This window comes from Mauremys mutica, chromosome 20 (assembly GCF_020497125.1).
Source record: "Mauremys mutica isolate MM-2020 ecotype Southern chromosome 20, ASM2049712v1, whole genome shotgun sequence".
Classification (NCBI taxonomy): domain Eukaryota; kingdom Metazoa; phylum Chordata; order Testudines; family Geoemydidae; genus Mauremys; species Mauremys mutica.
In genome coordinates, this window is record NC_059091.1 from 11,035,084 (window position 1) to 11,053,953 (window position 18,870).

Sequence of the window (18,870 nt, forward strand, 5' to 3'; positions counted from 1 at the left end):
GGTTTGTTTTGCCTTGTCTGCGTGTGACATGTGGAGTGCAGAGACCTGCCCCAGCCCTTCCCTTCTGGTGGTGCAATAATTAGTTTTATAAGATGTATATCCTGTAAGCATTTCCATCCTGATTTTACAAAGATAGTTTTTACTTTTTTTTTCTTTAATTAAAGCTTTTATTTTTAAGAACCTGTTTGGTTTTTTTCCCTTGTTTGAAACCTCAGGGGTTTAGTTTGACTCACCAGGGACAGGTGGGGGGGAGGTGAATCCCTCTTTGTTTAGATTCAAGGAGCTGAATCAAGATAATCTCTCCCAACGACTAGGGGAAGGAGAAGAAGGTTGGGGAATGGTTTATTTCCCTTTGTGTTAAGATCCAAGGAGTTTGGATCTGTGTTCCCAGGGAAAGTTTTGGGGGAACAGAAAGTGTGCCAGACACTAATCTCTGGCTGGTGGCAGCAGAACCAGATCTAAGCTAGGATTTAAGATTAGAAGGATCCATGCAGGTCCCCATCTTTTGGACGCTAAAGTTCAAAGTGGGGAATAAACCTATGACACATGACTAATCGAAATAATTTTGCTTTATATATCAGAAGGTGAGAGCTTGAGAATACAGCAGGTTTGAAGGAGAGAGATGGCTTCCACTGGTTTGCATTTCTTCTTGTAACTCATGAGGATACACTCCAGACTATAACAGAAAAATAAGGATTGGAAAAGCGACAGTCCTCTGTCAGAGAAAAACTCAGTTCTCGCTTTTTCTTTGGGTGCAGCAAAATCAGATACTTTATTATTTCTTCAGTAATTACAATAGAGGGAGAGAGTGTCTTAGGACACAGGGTCGCCCCAGTCCCGGACAGGTCTCTCAAGAGGTAAACAATTACAGCAAGCATTTATACCTTTGTTACAGACAATAACAAGCAATAATACAGACAATAATGAGCAACAACTGCATTTTTATTTACACATAAGCCATCCTGCTATCTTATTTTTCTCACTTCTAGGAGACGCCAGTCTACATATTTGGTTATCAGATGCAAGGTCGTAATAACTTCTTACACAGTTTCTTTCCCTCTCGCCTCATACCATCCTCGCTTCTACAAGTCTCACGTCATTAGGGTTACAGTGTGGCCTAACTCTTGCTAACTACTAGCCTGACTTGCTAACTGACTGACATGCATTAAAATCCCCTTCAAATCTTTGTTAATTCTTTCCCTACTTCCACACCTCTTGCCCCACATCAAAGAGGCATAAAACAATTGTGCAACTTAAAGACTTGAGCTACGGAACACTCAAAGTATTCAACAAAAGGAAATTCTAAATCACTTCCTGTGTTTGTTTTACCATAGTTTCATTCTTGCACAGGATTGGCTTTTAGAATTCATGTCCTGGGTATTTCTCACCTATGGTCACAATTCTGTTTGTAGCATTACAATTAGTTGCTGTAGATTGTTACAAACAGGCCAAAAGATGAGAAATGAATATGCTGTCAGAGTTGGAGAGTAAATTAATCCTGCTGGAAAGCTTGTTAACAGCTACATCACAAATTCAAACAGCTGAACACCAAGCAGTGTAACTAGTCATAAGCTCCCTGGCTCTACTATCACCAGAATATGAATCCACAGTCTTCCTTGCACCCAAGGCCGGCTCCGGGCACCAGCTAAGGAAACAGGTGCTTGGGACGGCTAATACAAAGGGGCGGCACTCCATCCACTATTGGGGCCGCAAGTCCAGGTCTTTGGCAGGAATTTGGCGGCGGGTCCCTCAGTCCCTCTCTTCCTCTTAGAGCTGCCACCAAAGTGCCGCCGAAGAGGAAGAGAGGGAGTGAAGGACCCATTGCCAAAGTGCTGCCGAAGAATGGAGCGGCACTACTGAGCTGCCGCCGCCGAAGTGCTGCCAATTGGCTTTTTTTTTCCCCCGCCACTTGAGGCAGCAGAAACCTGGAGCTGGCCCTGCTTGCACTCACCAGAAACATCTCCACTTGCATTTGTATTTACAGGTTTGTTACCAGTTATAATGATGGGCTTGTGGCTGTTGTATACATACGGGTACATCCGCCAACATTCAGAAATTGGGACAAGTGAAATCTGGATATCAAACAAGGGAGCATGAATTTCTTTTCTCTTACAGCTTCTACTGCAATATACTTCTGTTTAAACAGCTTGTTCAGCAGTGATGAATCCTTGAGAACTGTCTGTCCTCCTCCTCTCCCAGGCTTCTGCTCCTGCAGGAAAGCTAGTGCATGAAGTCAGTGGTGTTTTCTGCACTCAAGTGAGGCTTGTCAGATCAAGGCTCTTGCCTGGACTGAGTCTAAGGGCAGGGTTTTAAGTGTAGCAGTGGCACCAGTGCAGCTGGACTGCTGTAGCGCTTCAGTGAAGACAATACTACCCTGATGGGACAGCTTCTCCCATTGGCATAGTTTATCCACCTCCACGAGGGACAGTAGCTATGTCAAGGGGAAAAGCTCTCCTGGCCACATAGCGCTGTCTACAATAGGGGTTAGGTAGGTGTAACTGCGTCGCTCACAGGTGTGGATTTTTCACACATAGTTCTATCAATGGCATGCAGGGGTAAGTTTAAAGTGTAGACCTGGCCTAACTACCTTACTATCTTGGCACTATTGAGGATTGGAGAAGGAGTCTCATATGAAGCTTCCCTACTTTTTTTGTTCTTTGTTTTGCCTGGCTTCTGGGCTGGAAGACAGCAAGGGGACTCTGATTGGCTGGAGTACCCATTTGGGGATTAAGAAAAGGATGTGACCCGATAGAAGAGGGCCAGACTGCTTTGCAAGAACAAAAAGTTACATGTGGGTGTTGAACCTGGAGTCTAAAGGATTAATAAATGTAGAAATACCATGAAAGATGAATTTGAGAAAGGTGTATGTCCACAGCTTCTGTTATCTAAGTTCTCAAAACATTTCATGTTACTCTTTGGAAACCCCTGTGAGGTATGCGTCATTATCCCCATTTTAAAGATTGGAAAAACTGAGGCAAAGAAGTGGTCCCGTGACCTGGTCACGCTCAGAGTCACTAGCAGAGCTGGGACTGGGACTCAGGGGTCCCAATCTCCTGCATGATCCCATTTCTGCTCAATGCAAAAAAGCCTGAGATTCAACCGTTAAGGTTCCCACAGAAGCCATAACTTCACCACATCACACAGATTATGTTCAAACATCAGTTAAGCAGTGTAAGTACTACTTTGAACTACTGCATATGTCAAGCATGCAATATGGCTAAGTTAGCGTTACTGTGTGAACCTTAACTTTTGAAAATTATGACCTACGTACTAGCAGTCACAACCAGAGTGTGTTACATTAACAACTTTTTGCATTCGATTTACAGCTTATGCCCCATGTACTCTAGTCCTACTGACAAAATAGTACTTTAGCTAAACACATACCAGTGATGGTGATGATGATGATGATGCGAACAAATGCTATCAACACTGCCCATATCTGTTAAAAAAAAGCACATAATTTAGTACAAACAGCTCACTTAGATATTTTTAAAAGAGGGCAAAAGCTTCTTCTCTACACTCAACTACTGCTCCCCTGCCTTACAAATTAATGTTTTCCACTCTGTCTTGCCTTCTCAGCAAATAAAGAGTAGGCTTCCAGGCCTTCCTGTAATTAGCACACGTGACTGTGTTGGAAAATCATAGTGCTAATGAAGCCTTTCCGTATTAGGCCTGAGTAAACCAAAGTTATGTTATGCTTGTCCAAACTGTGTTGGAAAGCTTACAGAACTCATTAGACTGAAGGCCGTGTATCTACCTAAGTCAGCTATTTCGCTTATCAGTTTTGTTTGGCTCCCCAAGTATATGTTGGCTCCCCAAGTGTATGCAGCTGCGTTCACATGTATGCATCCAAAGTATCTAGTACAAAGGGTCAACGGATGTATCTTGTGTCCCCTTCAGAATGACAAATGTATCCTCAACAGATGTATCTTGTAGCCCCCACAAAATGATATATGTATCCTGCATATCCAATTATCCCCTAACAGATGCATGTACAGGTTCTACAGGTCAACCAAATGACGTAGACAAACGTAGGCTAAGTTGTTTGTTTCGGGGTATAAAGGTAAGCCCATCTGGCCATGTAAGGTGTGTCTCTTTCTCTGGCACTAGCCGAGAGGAACACCCGCTCAGCTGACCGATCAATAAAGGGTGTGGTACTTGTCTTCCTGTCTCCGTGCCTCCTTGGTGTAATTAGGTAAGCTCCAGGGGGAAACGAGCCCTTTTGGCTAACAAATGGCGACTCCGCCGGGACTTCTCTCCCTGTTGGGGGCGCTGACCGGCGGCCGAGGACGGCTCAGGAGAGTGGCCACCTTGAGCTATTGGTTTGCTCAAGCTCCGGGTCGCCGCAATCGGCCGGGACGGCTACGCCCCCTCCATAGAGAACTCCAAACGACACGGAGGCAAGACAGTACCAGAAGAGGGGAGTCCACCTGCCAGACGTGGCCACTCCGGGCGTGGTAAGTGCGTTACCTCCTGGGTTTGAGGATTAACGCCCCCGAAGAGTGAGGGTTGGGACCTTGGGCCCCTAATGGTAAAGGAACCCACAAATAGGAAGGTGTGTGTGGGTAAAAGCTTTCTGGTTAAGGTACCTAGGTTCAGACACGGCTAATGAATAATTCCATTAACTCCACGAGTCCGTGGGCCGTGCTGAACAATTACTGGGACTTAGAGCAGCCCCAGGGCTGGCTTTTCTTTTTGGTAGGGGTACTTTTGTTTCTTGTTCTATTGGTATGCTGGAAGCCAAAACTGTAACCGGGTCTAGGAGCGTGTGAACCCATCTTCTCTCCCCCCCCCTTCTTTTCCGTGTGGGTAAGGGACAGTCTAAACATTCCACCTCACCCCCTAAGGGTACCCCAGCATATTATATGTACGTACATTATGGTTCTAAAACCTGCAGGTATTTAGAGAATTGGAATCTTTATACGCGTGAAGATCCATCTAAACAATGCCCATTAAAAGGTACCTTTAATCTAGATAAGATCATATATCTCAGAGGAGCTTTTAATCACCAAAGAAAAGCCTCTGACACAGTGTGAGCAATTTGTCTAGAAACGGGTTAATTTAAAACTCAGCTTCGCCCAGAGATAAAAAGAGAAAGTTGTTTTATGCTCAAGGTCAAGCAAACCAAAGGCAGTACAAGTTACAGAACTGAGATTACATTTGCAAAGCTTAACTGTTTGGTGAGATCCAACAGTCTGACTTTGTGACGGATGCCGGTGCTGGTGTGGCTTGGTGACACTGGAGAAGCCAGAGGTAGCTGACCTGGACTAGAATCTCTGAAAGAGACACCGCAGGAGATTCCAGGGTGTAAAAGAACAGCCTTCCCAAGAGCGGAAGCATGTTGGAAATTCTGAACAAGCTATATACAGGATAATCTCCCGTCCACCTATTCCCCTTTTCTGAATGTTATATACAGACGTGGCCAGTCTGGATATGTGTAAGTATGGGGCATTCGTATTTTTTATGAGTGATGTGGAAGCGTTCCCAACGCTCTCCATTGTTGTTTTATCATTTTAATGAAGCTTTAAAATTTGGTTATATGGTGTGCTTTCTCTATCCACCCCCCCGCCCCCGTCCTGCAGTGTCAGTTTGATCACCTGACATGAGGGATAATTGGTAACAGAAATTTGTCACAGTTTGGTGAGCAATAGAGAATGGGGGAACCCTGTAGAATTCACACCATCTATTTGTTTTACCCTTGTTATTTTATGTTTGTTCTGTTTGGTATTGTTGGTGTTATATGTTGAGGATTGCATAATTAAAGGTGTGCCCATTCTCAGCTGCAGTAAGTCTGAGAACTGGAGAAGGGTTTAGCATTCCTCTCTCCACCCTGGTTGACCAGGAAGGGTGGCAGGTGAAAGGATCTACCCCCAGTCGTAGCAGGACTGGGCAATAGAGTAGTTGGAGAAAAGGAAGCCCTGGCTAAGCAAGTACCAGTCCTTCAGGGACTTGTTAAAATTTAACCATTTGTGCTCAGCATACGCCGTAACAGCAGTGTGTTTGCTACAAGAGGCAATTAAATAGTTAAACGCCAGTGGGCCATGCGTTTTGCCCAGGTGGCAAGCCTCACGAGGGAGGACTCGGGTCGTCTTGTGAATAAAATGTTTTAGGAAAAAAAACAGAAGGGTGGGGGCAGAAGCCCATGAAAGAAACGGTTCAGCGCCAAAAAAAAAAAAAAAAAAAAGGATCGGGCCCAGGCGGGCAGGCAACAGACAGAGAGCTTGGAGAACAGGTTGGAAACTTTTGAGGGTCTCATGGAAGGAAGAAGTAAGTGAGTATAAGCATGGGGATTTCAAATACTCAGGAGGATATTTGGAATGGCGATTTGAATTGGTAAGTGGCTGTTGAAAGACAAAGCAAGTGATATAAGGAAAGAGCAAGTGATTTGAAGGAGAGTGAAGAGTTAACTCTGTAGTTGCTGGAGGGAATAGTAGTTGAACTTTGTAAAAATGCTAAAGAGAAAAGTTCTTGGTGTTTTTTTTTAAATGTTTGTAAATAAATTCAGGCAAAGAAATTATTAGATTGCAATCATTTGGCTATGAACAATTTTGTTGAATTAGCTAAAGAATGTATACAGTGCTATGTAAATGAAAATTTATTAGGCTCTAAGGCACTATAAGTGGTGATGTTTTCTTTCAGTGTTTAAAAGCAGGAGTTAAAAGTAAAAAGCAAACCAGAAAGCATCTGTATTAATGCAAATTATCTAACTGATAAGGTAGAGGCCACTGAAATCTGGGCTGTCTATGAAACACATATAAGACAATATGGGGTAATTCCCTTGTTTTGCCTGAAATCAACAAGGGTATTTGTATATTTTAAGCAATAATTGACTGCCCAGAAGGGGTAGACCTCTGTTTTTGTCTTTCAGATAATCAAAGAAAACTAATGCCAGCTAAACAGCATACAACATACCATGATTTACTGGCAGAGTAAAAATTATGTTTTGTGTTCTATGTTCTGTCTTGTGGTGTCTGTCTCGTGGTCAGAATTGTTGTGTTTAATATTTTCATGGGATGGTCTGGTTTGAAATAAAGCAGAAGGCTTGAATTGAAATGCAGATATTTGTTTTGTTCAACTTAAAATACAAAGTGTTTGGATACATCAGAAAAATGTGATATACTAAAGTCTTATGTATTTTCTTAAGTAAAAGAAAAAAACTGCATTGGCCAAACTGCATACTAACAGTCTTTGGAAGCAAGGACATAAAAAGTTAACCCACTCCCCATATTGTACATGGGATCCTTCTGGCTACCTCAGATTTCTAGCCAGAGGGCTGGGGATGGTGGGAAGCTATTGAACTAGAGCTTGTATTAAATGAACTCATCAAAGTGGGTGTGCTTGTCCTGGCTTGTTGTTCCAAAGCTCTGTAATAAGGTTATTTTAGTAGAAGGGTATATGTGGCATACATTAAATAATAAGACTAATGTACTGTATAACACCAATGTGTATGTGTTCATTGTTAACAAAAGGTGTATAAGTAAAAAGTAAAAGTTTCCTTTGTAGGTTAAAAAAGAAGCCAAAAAGGGGAAAAGGAAAAAGAACGGGTTAACTGAGAAAAACTTTAATTAGCAAGCTCAGTCCAAAAAAAAAAAAAAAAAAAAGAGATACACTGACTTCGTTCAAGGACACTGTTCACAGTTAGCCAAGTTTTAACAACCAGAAAAGGGGGGCTTGAATATACCCAAGCAGATGTAAAATCTGCACAGACACTAATGCAATGTGTTAGGTTTCTTTTCTCACAGGTAAAGAAACACTATCCGAAGACCCTAGCAGCCCCGCTACTCCATGGAACTTGGAGACCGGATCAATGTACAGGTCCACCAACGAAAGACTGCTTTGGCTCCACACTGGAAAGGCCCTTATTGAGTCCTGCTGATTACCAACACCGCTGTGAAGTGCCAAAGACTGATTGCTTGGACCCATGATTCTCACTGCAAAAAGACCCGTCCACATCAGGAGAACTCTCCTATATGATTAGCCTATTCCTTCTTCTAGCTCCACTGTGCCTTCTGGACAGCAGGGAAAAAGGACAAGGTGACGTGCTAGCTAACCTCTCCCTTGTCCACTGACAGACCTACTGTGCCTTTGAACTTTTCTAGAAGAAACACTCACTCCACTGACACTGCCAAAGTCCAGGAATTCCTGACTAAAAAGGACATTGAGAACTGACCCTGGTAAAGAAACAAAAATTCTACACTGGCAGGAAGAAACTTGTGGGATCCTGTTTGGAAATGTGGTATTAATTGAATTTTGGGGTTTATTCTACAGGCTGTGCCCTGTGTTTTGGATAAATCCTTTAGTATGTATTGCCCTCCCTAATTGGATTTTAAATGACATTGCCTTTATCCAGTTTTCAGATCACTTTTACATACCCAGATTGCTCACAAGGGGCTGCCATTAGATTAGCACAACAAAGAGCCTGGGTTATTTCCTCTGGAGAAAGGGGAATTGACCAGATCCCTGTGGGCTGGGGCCAATAGTGTTGCAGTCATCTGAATTATTTTTCAAAGCCAAGAATATGCTAAGAAATTGGGCCAACTAGAAAAGGCCACTAGCCTTATTTTTGAAGCTCAGCTATCTTAAGTATAGGCTGGAGTTGGTAAGTTACATGTCATTTCCACCCTTAGTTCTATGACCCAGAAGTTACTGACAGAAATGGTGTTAAATATCACTAAGACTGGGAAGGCATTGCAGTGGGATCTAGTATGTTTAGAAATCCAGGATTTCCTGAATGACCAGCTGATGGCCATTTGGAGTAATCTTGAGCACCAGACTTGGCCCACTGCCCTTACAGACACATCTGAAGTACCATCTGATCTGTGGTCATGGAAACATATTTGGACACTTTCTGGATGGAAGTGTGAACATTTACAGTGCTCCTTCCAAGCATATGAATCGGTTAGGGTGGGTGTGGCTACCACATACCGAATCCTGCCGGGTCCATGGGGAGGATGCATATGGGACTAAATTATTCACTGAGACATCTGGGAAATTAAACCATTAGGTATACCTACCTGAGTTATAGTCAGTGCCCCAATCCCTTAGTTGTTCAATGAACAAGGTTCCACTCTTTTGTCCATGCATTCATTCCTGGGTTGGGGGTGACTAAGCTTAAAAGAGCAGTTGTAAATATTTCTGCAGAGCTTCATTGCTTTTTGGCCTCAAAGTGTGAGAAAACTCAGCCAAAAGGTTTGGTGAGTATTCTCAAAGGGGGGAGTTGTTGGAAAATCATAGTGCTAATGAAGCCTTTCCGTATTAGGCCTGAGTAAACCAAAGTTATGTTATGCTTGTCCAAACTGTGTTGGAAAGCTTACAGAACTCATTAGACTGAAGGCCGTGTATCTACCTAAGTCAGCTATTTCGCTTATCAGTTTTGTTTGGCTCCCCAAGTATATGTTGGCTCCCCAAGTGTATGCAGCTGCGTTCACATGTATGCATCCAAAGTATCTAGTACAAAGGGTCAACGGATGTATCTTGTGTCCCCTTCAGAATGACAAATGTATCCTCAACAGATGTATCTTGTAGCCCCCACAAAATGATATATGTATCCTGCATATCCAATTATCCCCTAACAGATGCATGTACAGGTTCTACAGGTCAACCAAATGACGTAGACAAACGTAGGCTAAGTTGTTTGTTTCGGGGTATAAAGGTAAGCCCATCTGGCCATGTAAGGTGTGTCTCTTTCTCTGGCACTAGCCGAGAGGAACACCCGCTCAGCTGACCGATCAATAAAGGGTGTGGTACTTGTCTTCCTGTCTCCGTGCCTCCTTGGTGTAATTAGGTAAGCTCCAGGGGGAAACGAGCCCTTTTGGCTAACAACTGTCAGAGACTAAAGGTTCTCCGTGCTGTTGTGTGTTTTGTCGTCATTCAATCCATATCACTGAATTTCTTCCTTCTAGATCTCCAACACCTTCAACTAGTACATTCATTTCTCCTTAGCCACATTTGTGTCTTGGAGAATGTTTTGTGTAAAGGAACTTGGCCAGGACACCCAACTTTTGGAAAGTTCATCTACTTCACTTATCCAGATGCTCATTAAGGACCAGATGTTGTAATCTTAAATACTATTCACCATGAGTAAACGCTGCAGAAATTGGCCAAAGTTATTTGGATTTCTTCCCCTTTATGGAGTATTCAACAACTTATAGTTCTTAGTCACATTAATTTGCATTGGAAATACTCGAGTCATGGTTACCTTACAGTTCTTCCACCAATACTTTTTATCAGCTTGGTAGCATTGGTCTCAAATTCCGCCCGCAGTGCATCATCCAACTCTGACAGCATTGGATCTCGTTCCAAAACCTTGTCCACATTCACCCTCATGATGTCAATCACCTACAGTGATTAAATAGTCACAGTCAGTAATTCATTCATTAGATATTCATCTCCTCAAACACTTTAAGCATGCAGCAGATCCTGACAGATGCCTTTTATAACATTAACATCATTCAAGCGTTTGTTTTTAAATAAAGTAGAAGATATTGCCTTTTTGATTAAGAGTAGACAATATTGAATTTTGGTTTTTATATTAGTTAAAAGATTTGTGGAACTAAGAAATCCAATTGGAAGCCTATAAACCTTGTAACTAGTACAGGACTCATTTGACCAAGAAAGATTTTGCATATTTCTGAGCAGGATCTGTACTAGTGCAAATATTAAATGCTACAGTAATCAGCTTGCATTAGCATGCATATTCCAGTTAAACAGGTATGCACCAGTACAGATGTTGCATGTCCTAGGTGGAAGTTGGCAGCAAAGCATGTCTCGTATTTTTTCCAGCAAAAGTGTGCTCTCTTAGTGTAGAACTTGCATGTTGAAGTGCTAAACATGGAGACAGCATGCATCAGTAAGAGTCACAGCTTACCAGTTGTGCATATTCTCACTGAGACCTATAGTGATAACAGGTGAATTTTATATTACAGTAAGAGGTGCAACTGTAAAATGCACAAGTTGCACTACTGTCCGGCATCATCTAGGGAGAAGTAAATGTTCACTTTCCTGCTGCACGGAAAGAGAGCTTAAGTTTTAACAAATTAAGAATATTCTCAGTTTGTGTTTATTGTGTGTAAGTACAATATCGTAAATTCCCTCTACTGGTTTGAATACATATATCCCATGTGGAAGAAACAAAACTCCACTCTCAGGCTGGAGGCAACAAATCAGAGACAGCTTTATTCAGGCAATTGCAGGGGAAGAATACAGCTGGCAGAGAGCATCTCTGCCTCAGTTTCTCCAAAGTACAAGCAAAATCACACAAGCATTTATACCTCTTTGTGATGTGCATTAATTAAAAACATTTAAATTTTATTTAGATTATTTGCTATCTATTCCAGTATTTTCTCACTTGCTCTTCTCAAAACATTGTTATCTCAAGGCTAGGTCACACTGACTATTCTGCTGTTTTCCACTTGCTTCTGACGTGAGCCCTGCTTCTACAGGTCTCACGATATTAGGCTAAGACTTAGCTCAATACTTGTTCTGTCTCTGACACTTAAATGCCTGCACTTAAACACTCTCTTTCTTTCCCTGCTTCCACACAAGAACAACACAACCAGCAGCTAATTCGCAGAACAACCACAGTGAGCTGCAAAGAGAGAATAGGGAGTAACCTCTATAGGACACAGAATGCAGAATTCCTCCCAGGCAACTGGAGTGAAATCCTGGTGTGACGTTATTGATATAATCATATAGAACATGGTTGCAACCAAAATCCTCTTTGTTTGGCTGGTTTGGTTTGCCTTAGAGGTAGAAGAACCCCAGCCTTGGGCTGTAACTACCCTGTTTAAGCAATTGGTCCTGAATTGGCACTCTCAGTGGGGTCCCGCCAGAACCAGCACTGTCACAGTGGCGTAGTCATGCTTGGATCCACAGAATCATGTCAATTAAGCTTTGGGTCATAACCCCACGCTATATAAATCTGAATTTTGGTTTGGAGAGTTTGACTGGTTAAAGAGCTGCTGCAATGGCTGAGCAAAGAGCATATGGGGGACTTGACAAAAAAGCCCTGGAAAATTTGTGTTCAGAAAAGGGGATAAGCTTTAGAAAGAAATCAACAAATCAAGAACTCAGAAATCTGTTAATGGCCAGTGATCAGGGGGCAAGAGCGCAGCCCTTACCGGAGGATACAGAAGATGCAGAAAGAATTAGAGGGCAAAAGACGACAAGTAAACTGCAACTTGAGCATGAACGGAATCTAGCAGATCTTCGATTGCTGGAGAAGCAAAAAATAGCTGAACTAGAGAAAGAAGCTGATAAAAGAAAGAAGGAGGCCGATGAGAGAAAGAAGGAGGCTGATGAGAGAGAAGAGAGAGCTCGTAAGGGGCGTCTGGAGCTGCTGGCTGCTGAACAGGAGACTCACAAGATGGAACAGGAGATGGCCAAAGTTCAGCTCCAAGTAATGGAAGAGCAGAGAAAATCATCGCCCCCTGGTACTCCACTTCCCCACCACCATGAGAAAAACTGGGAAAGGATGTGTCCCATTTACAGTGATACTGAGGATATAGAGGAGTTTTTGTCTACCTTTAATTGCCTCTGCAATCTGTACCAGATCCCAGAAGGTCAGCAAATGCCTGTCCTGCTGACCAGACTGACTGGAAAAACCAGGGAGGTATTTAATGAATTGGGGGAACAAGCCTTAGATTATGAGCAGTTTAAAGATTCTGTGTTAAGGTGGTTCAAGGTTACTCCTGAATCTTACAGAGTTAAATTTAGAGAGTTTAAAATGTCTAAGGATTGGACTTTTGTAGAATGTGCTCATAAGCTGATGGGTTTTGTTAAAAAGTGGGTTATGGGAGCAATGGCACATGGGAGTTTTGAAAAACTGCTGGATTTGATAACTTTGGAACAGTTCCTAGACATTGTGCCTGACCATGTTAGAGCAGCTGTGTGTGATAGGGACCCTGAGTCAGTCCTACGGGCGGCAGAGATTGCGGATGCCCATACCCAAAACAGGGCTCGGGAAGGATGTAAACCCCTGGGGAAAAATAATCACCATTCTCCCCAGGTCAAGAGGAAGGAAGGATTTAAAAGTAAACCGGCCCTGACTCTTCTAAAGGAGCCCTAGGGGGCCTGGAGGGTAGGAACTCGCATCCCAGGACGGAACAGGTTACCTGCTATCACTGTGGCATGCTCGGCCACATGAGACCAGATTGCCCGACACTGAAGGGCAGCCCAAAGCCAGCAGTAAATGCCAACTCCATTACCCTGAGCACTCAGGCTGAACCAAGCCTCAACAGCACCACCTTAAGTTCAGGTGCAAGCAAAGCAGTGGCTAATGCCAACCCCATCGTCTCCAGTGGTATGGGAGGAGGTGATGAGCTCACCAGTTATGTCAGAACTAAGGCATGGCAAGGGAGTGAGAGGTTTATTATGGAGGCAAAGGTCAATGGTGTTGAATGCATGGGATGGCAAGACACTGGCTCGGATGTAACTAAAGTCAAGGGACATCTGGTGAAGCCAGAGGACATGTTCCCTGGGGAATATGTGACGATAGTAGCACTATCTGAGTACTCTGTGGACCTGCCGATGGCTAGAATCCACCTTGAGTGGGATGGCTTTAAACGGGATGTGAAGGCTGCTGTCCGGGATTTAATTCCGGCGGATGTTTTGGTAGGAAATAACATACTGGGGGTGCCTGGCCAAGTTAATGTGGTGACCAGGTCACAGAGGGAGTTTGGGTCTGTGGCAAATACCCTGACTGATGGCAGTGAGGGGAACGGCAAACAGACAGAGAGTGTCTCTCAAGATGAATCAGGTGAGGGTTTGTCTGAAATATCAGAGATGGTTCTGAATTCAAACAAAACCCAGAGTGAATTCATTGTGGCTCAGCAAAGTGATGTATCTCTAGAGAGAGTCAGGTCCCAGCCAGTGAAGAGAGAGGCAGGTTTTTTATGCAGGATGGGCTGTTGTATAGGGAGCAGCCTAGGGGAAGGAAGAATTCCCAAGCAGCAGTTCGCAAACATCTTGTGGTACCTGAGAGTTACCGCAATGATTTGTTGAAGTTGGCTCATGATGGTCCATTTGCAGGACATCTGGGTCTAGGCAAAACATGTGACAGGCTAGAGCAAAATTTCTACTGGCCTCACCTTTTTGGGTCGGTGAGAGATTACTGCAGGAGCTGGGAACTGTGCCAGAAGCGTAAGGGGTTAAAGGGGGCCTAGCAAGGTGCCCCTCCAGCCTCTGCCCGTTACTGGGGAGGCGTTTGCCAGAGTGGCTGTGGATATTGTAGGGCCACTCCCCAAACCTTCCAAAAATGGGAAGAAATACATCCTGGTGTTGGTAGATTTTGCTACCAGATATCCTGAGGCTGTAGCCTTGGCTAATATTGAGGCAGAGACAGTGGCAGTGGCCTTGTTCTCTATTTTTAGCAGAGTGGGTTTTCCCAAGGAAATATTGTCTGACCGTGGGTCTAACTTTATGTCGGATGTTTTCAAGCAGTTGTGGGAGTTATTTGGGGTGAAGCACCTGAAAGCTGCTCCCTACCATCCCCAGACTAACGGTCTAGTAGAACGGTTCAATGGAACCCTGAAGTCTATGTTGAAAATGTATGTGGATAGACGCTAGAATGACTGGGAGGTTATGCTGCCATATCTATTATATGCATACAGGAGCATGGGCGGCAGGTTTGTAGACATTTTGGTATTGCCCAGAACCCGCCCCCGCCCAAATTCTGCCCCCCCCAAAACTCTGCCCCCCACCTACCCAAGGCTCTGGGAGGGATTTTGAGTGGGGGAGTGGGTCTCGGGTGCAGGAGGGGTGCAGGGTGCAGGCGCTGGGAGGGATTTTGGAGAAGGGAGGGGATGCAGGGGTGGGGCTGGTTTTGGGATGTGGGAGGGGGCTCAGGGCTATGGCAGAGGGGAGGGGTCTGGGGTGAGGGCTGTGGGGTGGGGCTGGGGATGAGGGGTTCATGATGCAGGAGGGGGCTCAGGGCTGGGGCAGAAGGTTCGGGTGTGGGGGGATGAGGGCTCTGGCTGGGACTGGGGATGAGGGGCTTGGGGTGCTGGAGGGGCTCAGGGCTAGGGTTGAGGATGTGGTGGGGGGATGAAAGCTCTGGCTGGGGGTATGGGCCCTGGGGTGGGGCAGGGCTGGGGATGAGTTTGGGGTGCAGGCAGGCTGCTCCAGGACAGGGGCCAGAGAGGAGGACTCCCCCCAGCCCTTTCCCTGCCGGCAGCAGCGAGCTCTGGGGAAGGAGCCCCCCTTTCCCACCCCCCCAGCAGTACACTCACCCCCAGCACTGTCACTGCATGTGCTCCTAGAGCCCCTCTCAGGTCCAGGAATCTCCCTCACCTCCCCCATGGTGGGTGCCAGGGGGTGCTCCGTGCTGCCCCTCCCCTGCTGTTTTCCCTGACTGTAGCCACACTGGGGGCGGGGGATGGGGCTGCCTCCTTGCCCAGCATGGGGCAGGAGTGGTGACTGTGGGTGGAGGGAGCCTGTGCTGATAGAGGTCCCACCGGAAAAGGGAAGGGTCTGAGGTAGAAGGGTCAGAGTCTGCCCTGGCAGTCGATTTGGAGGGCACTAGGACCCTGCAGCAGGGCAGCATGGAGCTGCACAGAAGAAGCAGGGATGCCCTGCTCCTGGGTCAGCAAGTGGGGGGGGGGGGGCAGCGGAGGACACTCAGGAGGTGCGGGGGGGGCAGTAGGTGGGGCTGGGGGGAGACCCAGCCTCAAACATTGGTGGAGCTGGGCCCCTGGGCTCTGAATATTGCTGGTGCCTGGGCACAATGTGGGTATATATCTTGCCGCCCACGCATACAGCCATCGCAGTTATTACATTGCTTGTGCGTGTGCACACTGCACTCCTTGAGTCAGCGGTGCGTGGCCTCACCAGGAGTGCTTGTATCAAGGCAGCGTGCACCATGAGCAGCTATCCCACTGTGCCACTCACTGTCATTCCAGCCCAGAGTGATTAGGGACGTTTTTGAAGTGCCTCATGGGGCTGAAATGAGTCACACTCTGCAAATTCTGCAGGCTCAGGTGCCCCGTGCTCACAATACTCACGAGAGTAGTGCAGAGCTGTGCATGCTCCATGCTTCTGTCAGAGATGGTAGACAGTGAGAAGGGACACACAGGTTTTTGGGGATTTTGAAACGAGGTGTGAAATATTATGGGATGCAGAACACTGCATTATGGGAAGTTGAACACATGCTCCCGGTCACCTCTGCGCATCCTCACCAGGAGCGCTTGTGTCAATTCAGAGTGCAGTGCATGTCTGGAGTGGCTCACGACCATGAGTGCCTAACTCAGAGCAGACTGCCAATATCAGGGCAGACACCCCAAGCTGGTGGTGTGTTCTACAATCAGATTTCACCAAGCCAGTAACTGTGAACATCTGGATCACTATACGAGCCTTACCATGGAGTCACACGCAGTCCCTTTAGACTCTCCAGTCTATCCTGCCACCCAGACAAACTGAACTTAGTGATAAATGGTCACTTACACCCGGGGAGGCTCTAGGTATTTTGCCGCCCCAAGCATGGCAGGCAGGCAGGCTGCCTTCTGCGGCTTGCCTGCGGGAGGTCCCCGGTCCTGCGGATTCAGCCGTGGGCCCAACAGACCCTCCTTAGGCATGCTGCCGAAGGCAACCTGCCTGCTGTCCTTGCGGCAACTGGCAGAGCGACCCCCATTGCTTGCTGCCCCAGGCACGCGCTTGGCATGCTGGTGCCTGGAGCCTCCCCTGCTTACACCAAAAATGACACCACATTCAGGTTGCTTCCAGACCCAAGAGACCAGTCACCTACCCCAGATCACTTGACACCCTCGATCCTGCATCAAAGTGATGCCTGTAGCCAATCCTGTAAGAAACTAGCTAAAGGTTTATTAATTAGGGAAAAGGACTAAGAGCGTCATTTACAGGTCAAAGCAAGCGAACTTGTACAACCAATGAGTTACCATCTAACTCCTGAGAGTGACAGAATTGTCCTGATCTGTCTATTCAAAGCATCTTTCAGGGCACCCCAGGAGGCAGCCCCTGGGGATCTCTGGCTTCAGTTTCAAGTCTCTGGCCCTTCAGAGTTCAAACAGCCACAAAGGTGCCGTTTCTTCTTGTCGGGGATTTTTATTCCCTTCCCCCACAGTTCAAGGTGATGGGACGAGTCCATGTGCACATCCCTTCTTTGGGGGGCGGGGGGGAGAGCAATTGTCTTCTGATGTTCCACAAGGGTTTGTCTGGTGTCCAGGGGCCTTCTTGTGTTGGCCAGAAGATGACAGCTCCTGCGGCAAACTTGCATTCCAACCTGGTGATGTTTCTCTCCTCACCGTGGGGGCTTCCAGTTTCAGAGCAAACACTCAAACTTACCTTATGAATTGAAGCAGCCCAGGGAGCAGACCTGTGCTGGGAGCAGGGCCACAGAAGCAGCCCAGGGAGCAGACCTGTGCTGGGAGCAGAGCTGCAGCAACCAGAGCCAGAGGGGCCAGAAGAGCAGCCCAGGGACCTGGAGGCAGAGCATTAGTGCTGGGGCTGAAGCTGGAGCAGTGAGCACTGTGGGGAGCGAGGGGGGACCCTGGGCAGCGGGCGCAGCACAGGGAGATGCCCCCAGCCAAGAGGCCTTGCAGGCCAGACTTGGAGGGGGATCATAACCCTGACGGGGGGACTGACTCTGGGAAGAAGGATCCTGCCACCTAGAGCCAGAGGGCGTGTGGCCACTGCCAGAGCAAGTGTCTGACCTACAGCATCCCTGCAGCACAGCTAGGGCCTGGGCAGGAGACTGGGAGCGTGAGGCACAGACTGTGAACTGCCCTCACATTCCCTAAATATGTAGCATTCATAGGCGTCGACTTATATGGGCTCCCTGGGGCTTTACCCCCAGGAATATTCCCAAGCAGGGGCTCTGCTCCACCAATGTTTTCTCCCCTGCTTGGAGCGCCCCCCCGCCGCCGCCGCTGCCACCAGGGCTGGAGCTTCCCCCCTCCCCTCCCCGCCCGGCCCCAGAGCTTCCCTGCCTGAACGCAGCGTGTCTCTCTTCCTTGCCGCTGCTGCCGCTGCCTAGTATAACAGCAGTGAGTGCAAGTTGCTGTTGCTGACTGTAGCATCTCGGAGGGGAGGGGAGGGGAGGGGGGGGCCCTGCTCGGCAGCCCTCTCCTCCTCCCCACCCCGCCCCGCCCCGGAGGCTGGAGCTTCCCTGCCTGAACGCAGACAGCGTGTCTCTCTCCCTTGCCTCTGCTGCTGCCGGCTGCTGCCTAAGGGCTAATATAACAGCAATGCAAGCTGCTGTTGCTTACTGGAGCACCGGCCAGGGGAGGGGAGCGGAGTGGAGGGGGCTGTGCCATGCTTGGCAGCCCTCCCCCTACCTGGAGGAGACGCAAAGGGGACTTCCGGCCAGGACTCGGAGACTGACCTCACTCACCTGAGGAGCTGCTGGGGCTTCCATGAGTGTTTGACCCTATGATTCCCCCCCAGCCCCAGCCCCCACTCCTGCCCAACGCTGGGGAAGGGGCAGCCCCATGCCATCCCCTCCCACCGTCCCCCAGTGAAGCTACGGTGAGGGGCAGCAGGCTGCAGCCTGCAGCAGGGGTCAGGGAGGCAGGAAGCCATATGTGAAGGCAGTGCCCCTCCCCTCCAGCACCCACCCATCACAGGGCAGATGGGGGAGGAGATTCATAGACCTACCTGAGCAGCTGGGGCTTGGGTGAATTTTATGACACCCTGCTCCCCTGCCCCATAGCCATCACCGTGCAGACCCCACTTCTGCCCCATGCTGGGCAAGGGGCAGTCCCATCCACAGTGAAGTTATGGTGAGGGGCAGCAACATGGAAGGCCACCTGTGATAGCAACCCCCACCCCCCACCCCCTTGTACCCATCATAGGGGAGGTGAGTTAGCTTTCTGGACCTGAGAGGGGGCCTAGGAACATGTGCAGTGACTGTGGTGCAGA

The 18,870-nt window shown here is 47.2% G+C and overlaps 1 protein-coding gene and 1 long non-coding RNA gene across 2 annotated transcripts in view; one reads left to right on the forward strand and one right to left on the reverse strand.

Annotated features, from left to right (window-relative positions):
• Positions 1 to 567: 567 nt before the first annotated feature.
• On the reverse strand, positions 568 to 10,225 carry LOC123354059. Its single transcript, XR_006574607.1, has 3 exons — positions 10,199 to 10,225; positions 3,385 to 3,439; positions 568 to 676 (listed from the first exon to the last, which is right to left on the reverse strand). It is a non-coding gene; the product is annotated as an uncharacterized LOC123354059 (long non-coding RNA).
• A 2,915-nt stretch (positions 10,226 to 13,140) lies between these two features.
• LOC123353773 (SH3 domain-binding protein 5-like) overlaps positions 13,141 to 18,870 on the forward strand; it is a 34,744-nt gene continuing 29,014 nt past the window's right edge. Inside the window, exon 1 of the mRNA XM_044995184.1 lies at positions 13,141 to 13,756. Coding sequence (XP_044851119.1) covers positions 13,141 to 13,756 — 616 coding nt within the window. The remainder of the gene's footprint in view (positions 13,757 to 18,870) is intronic.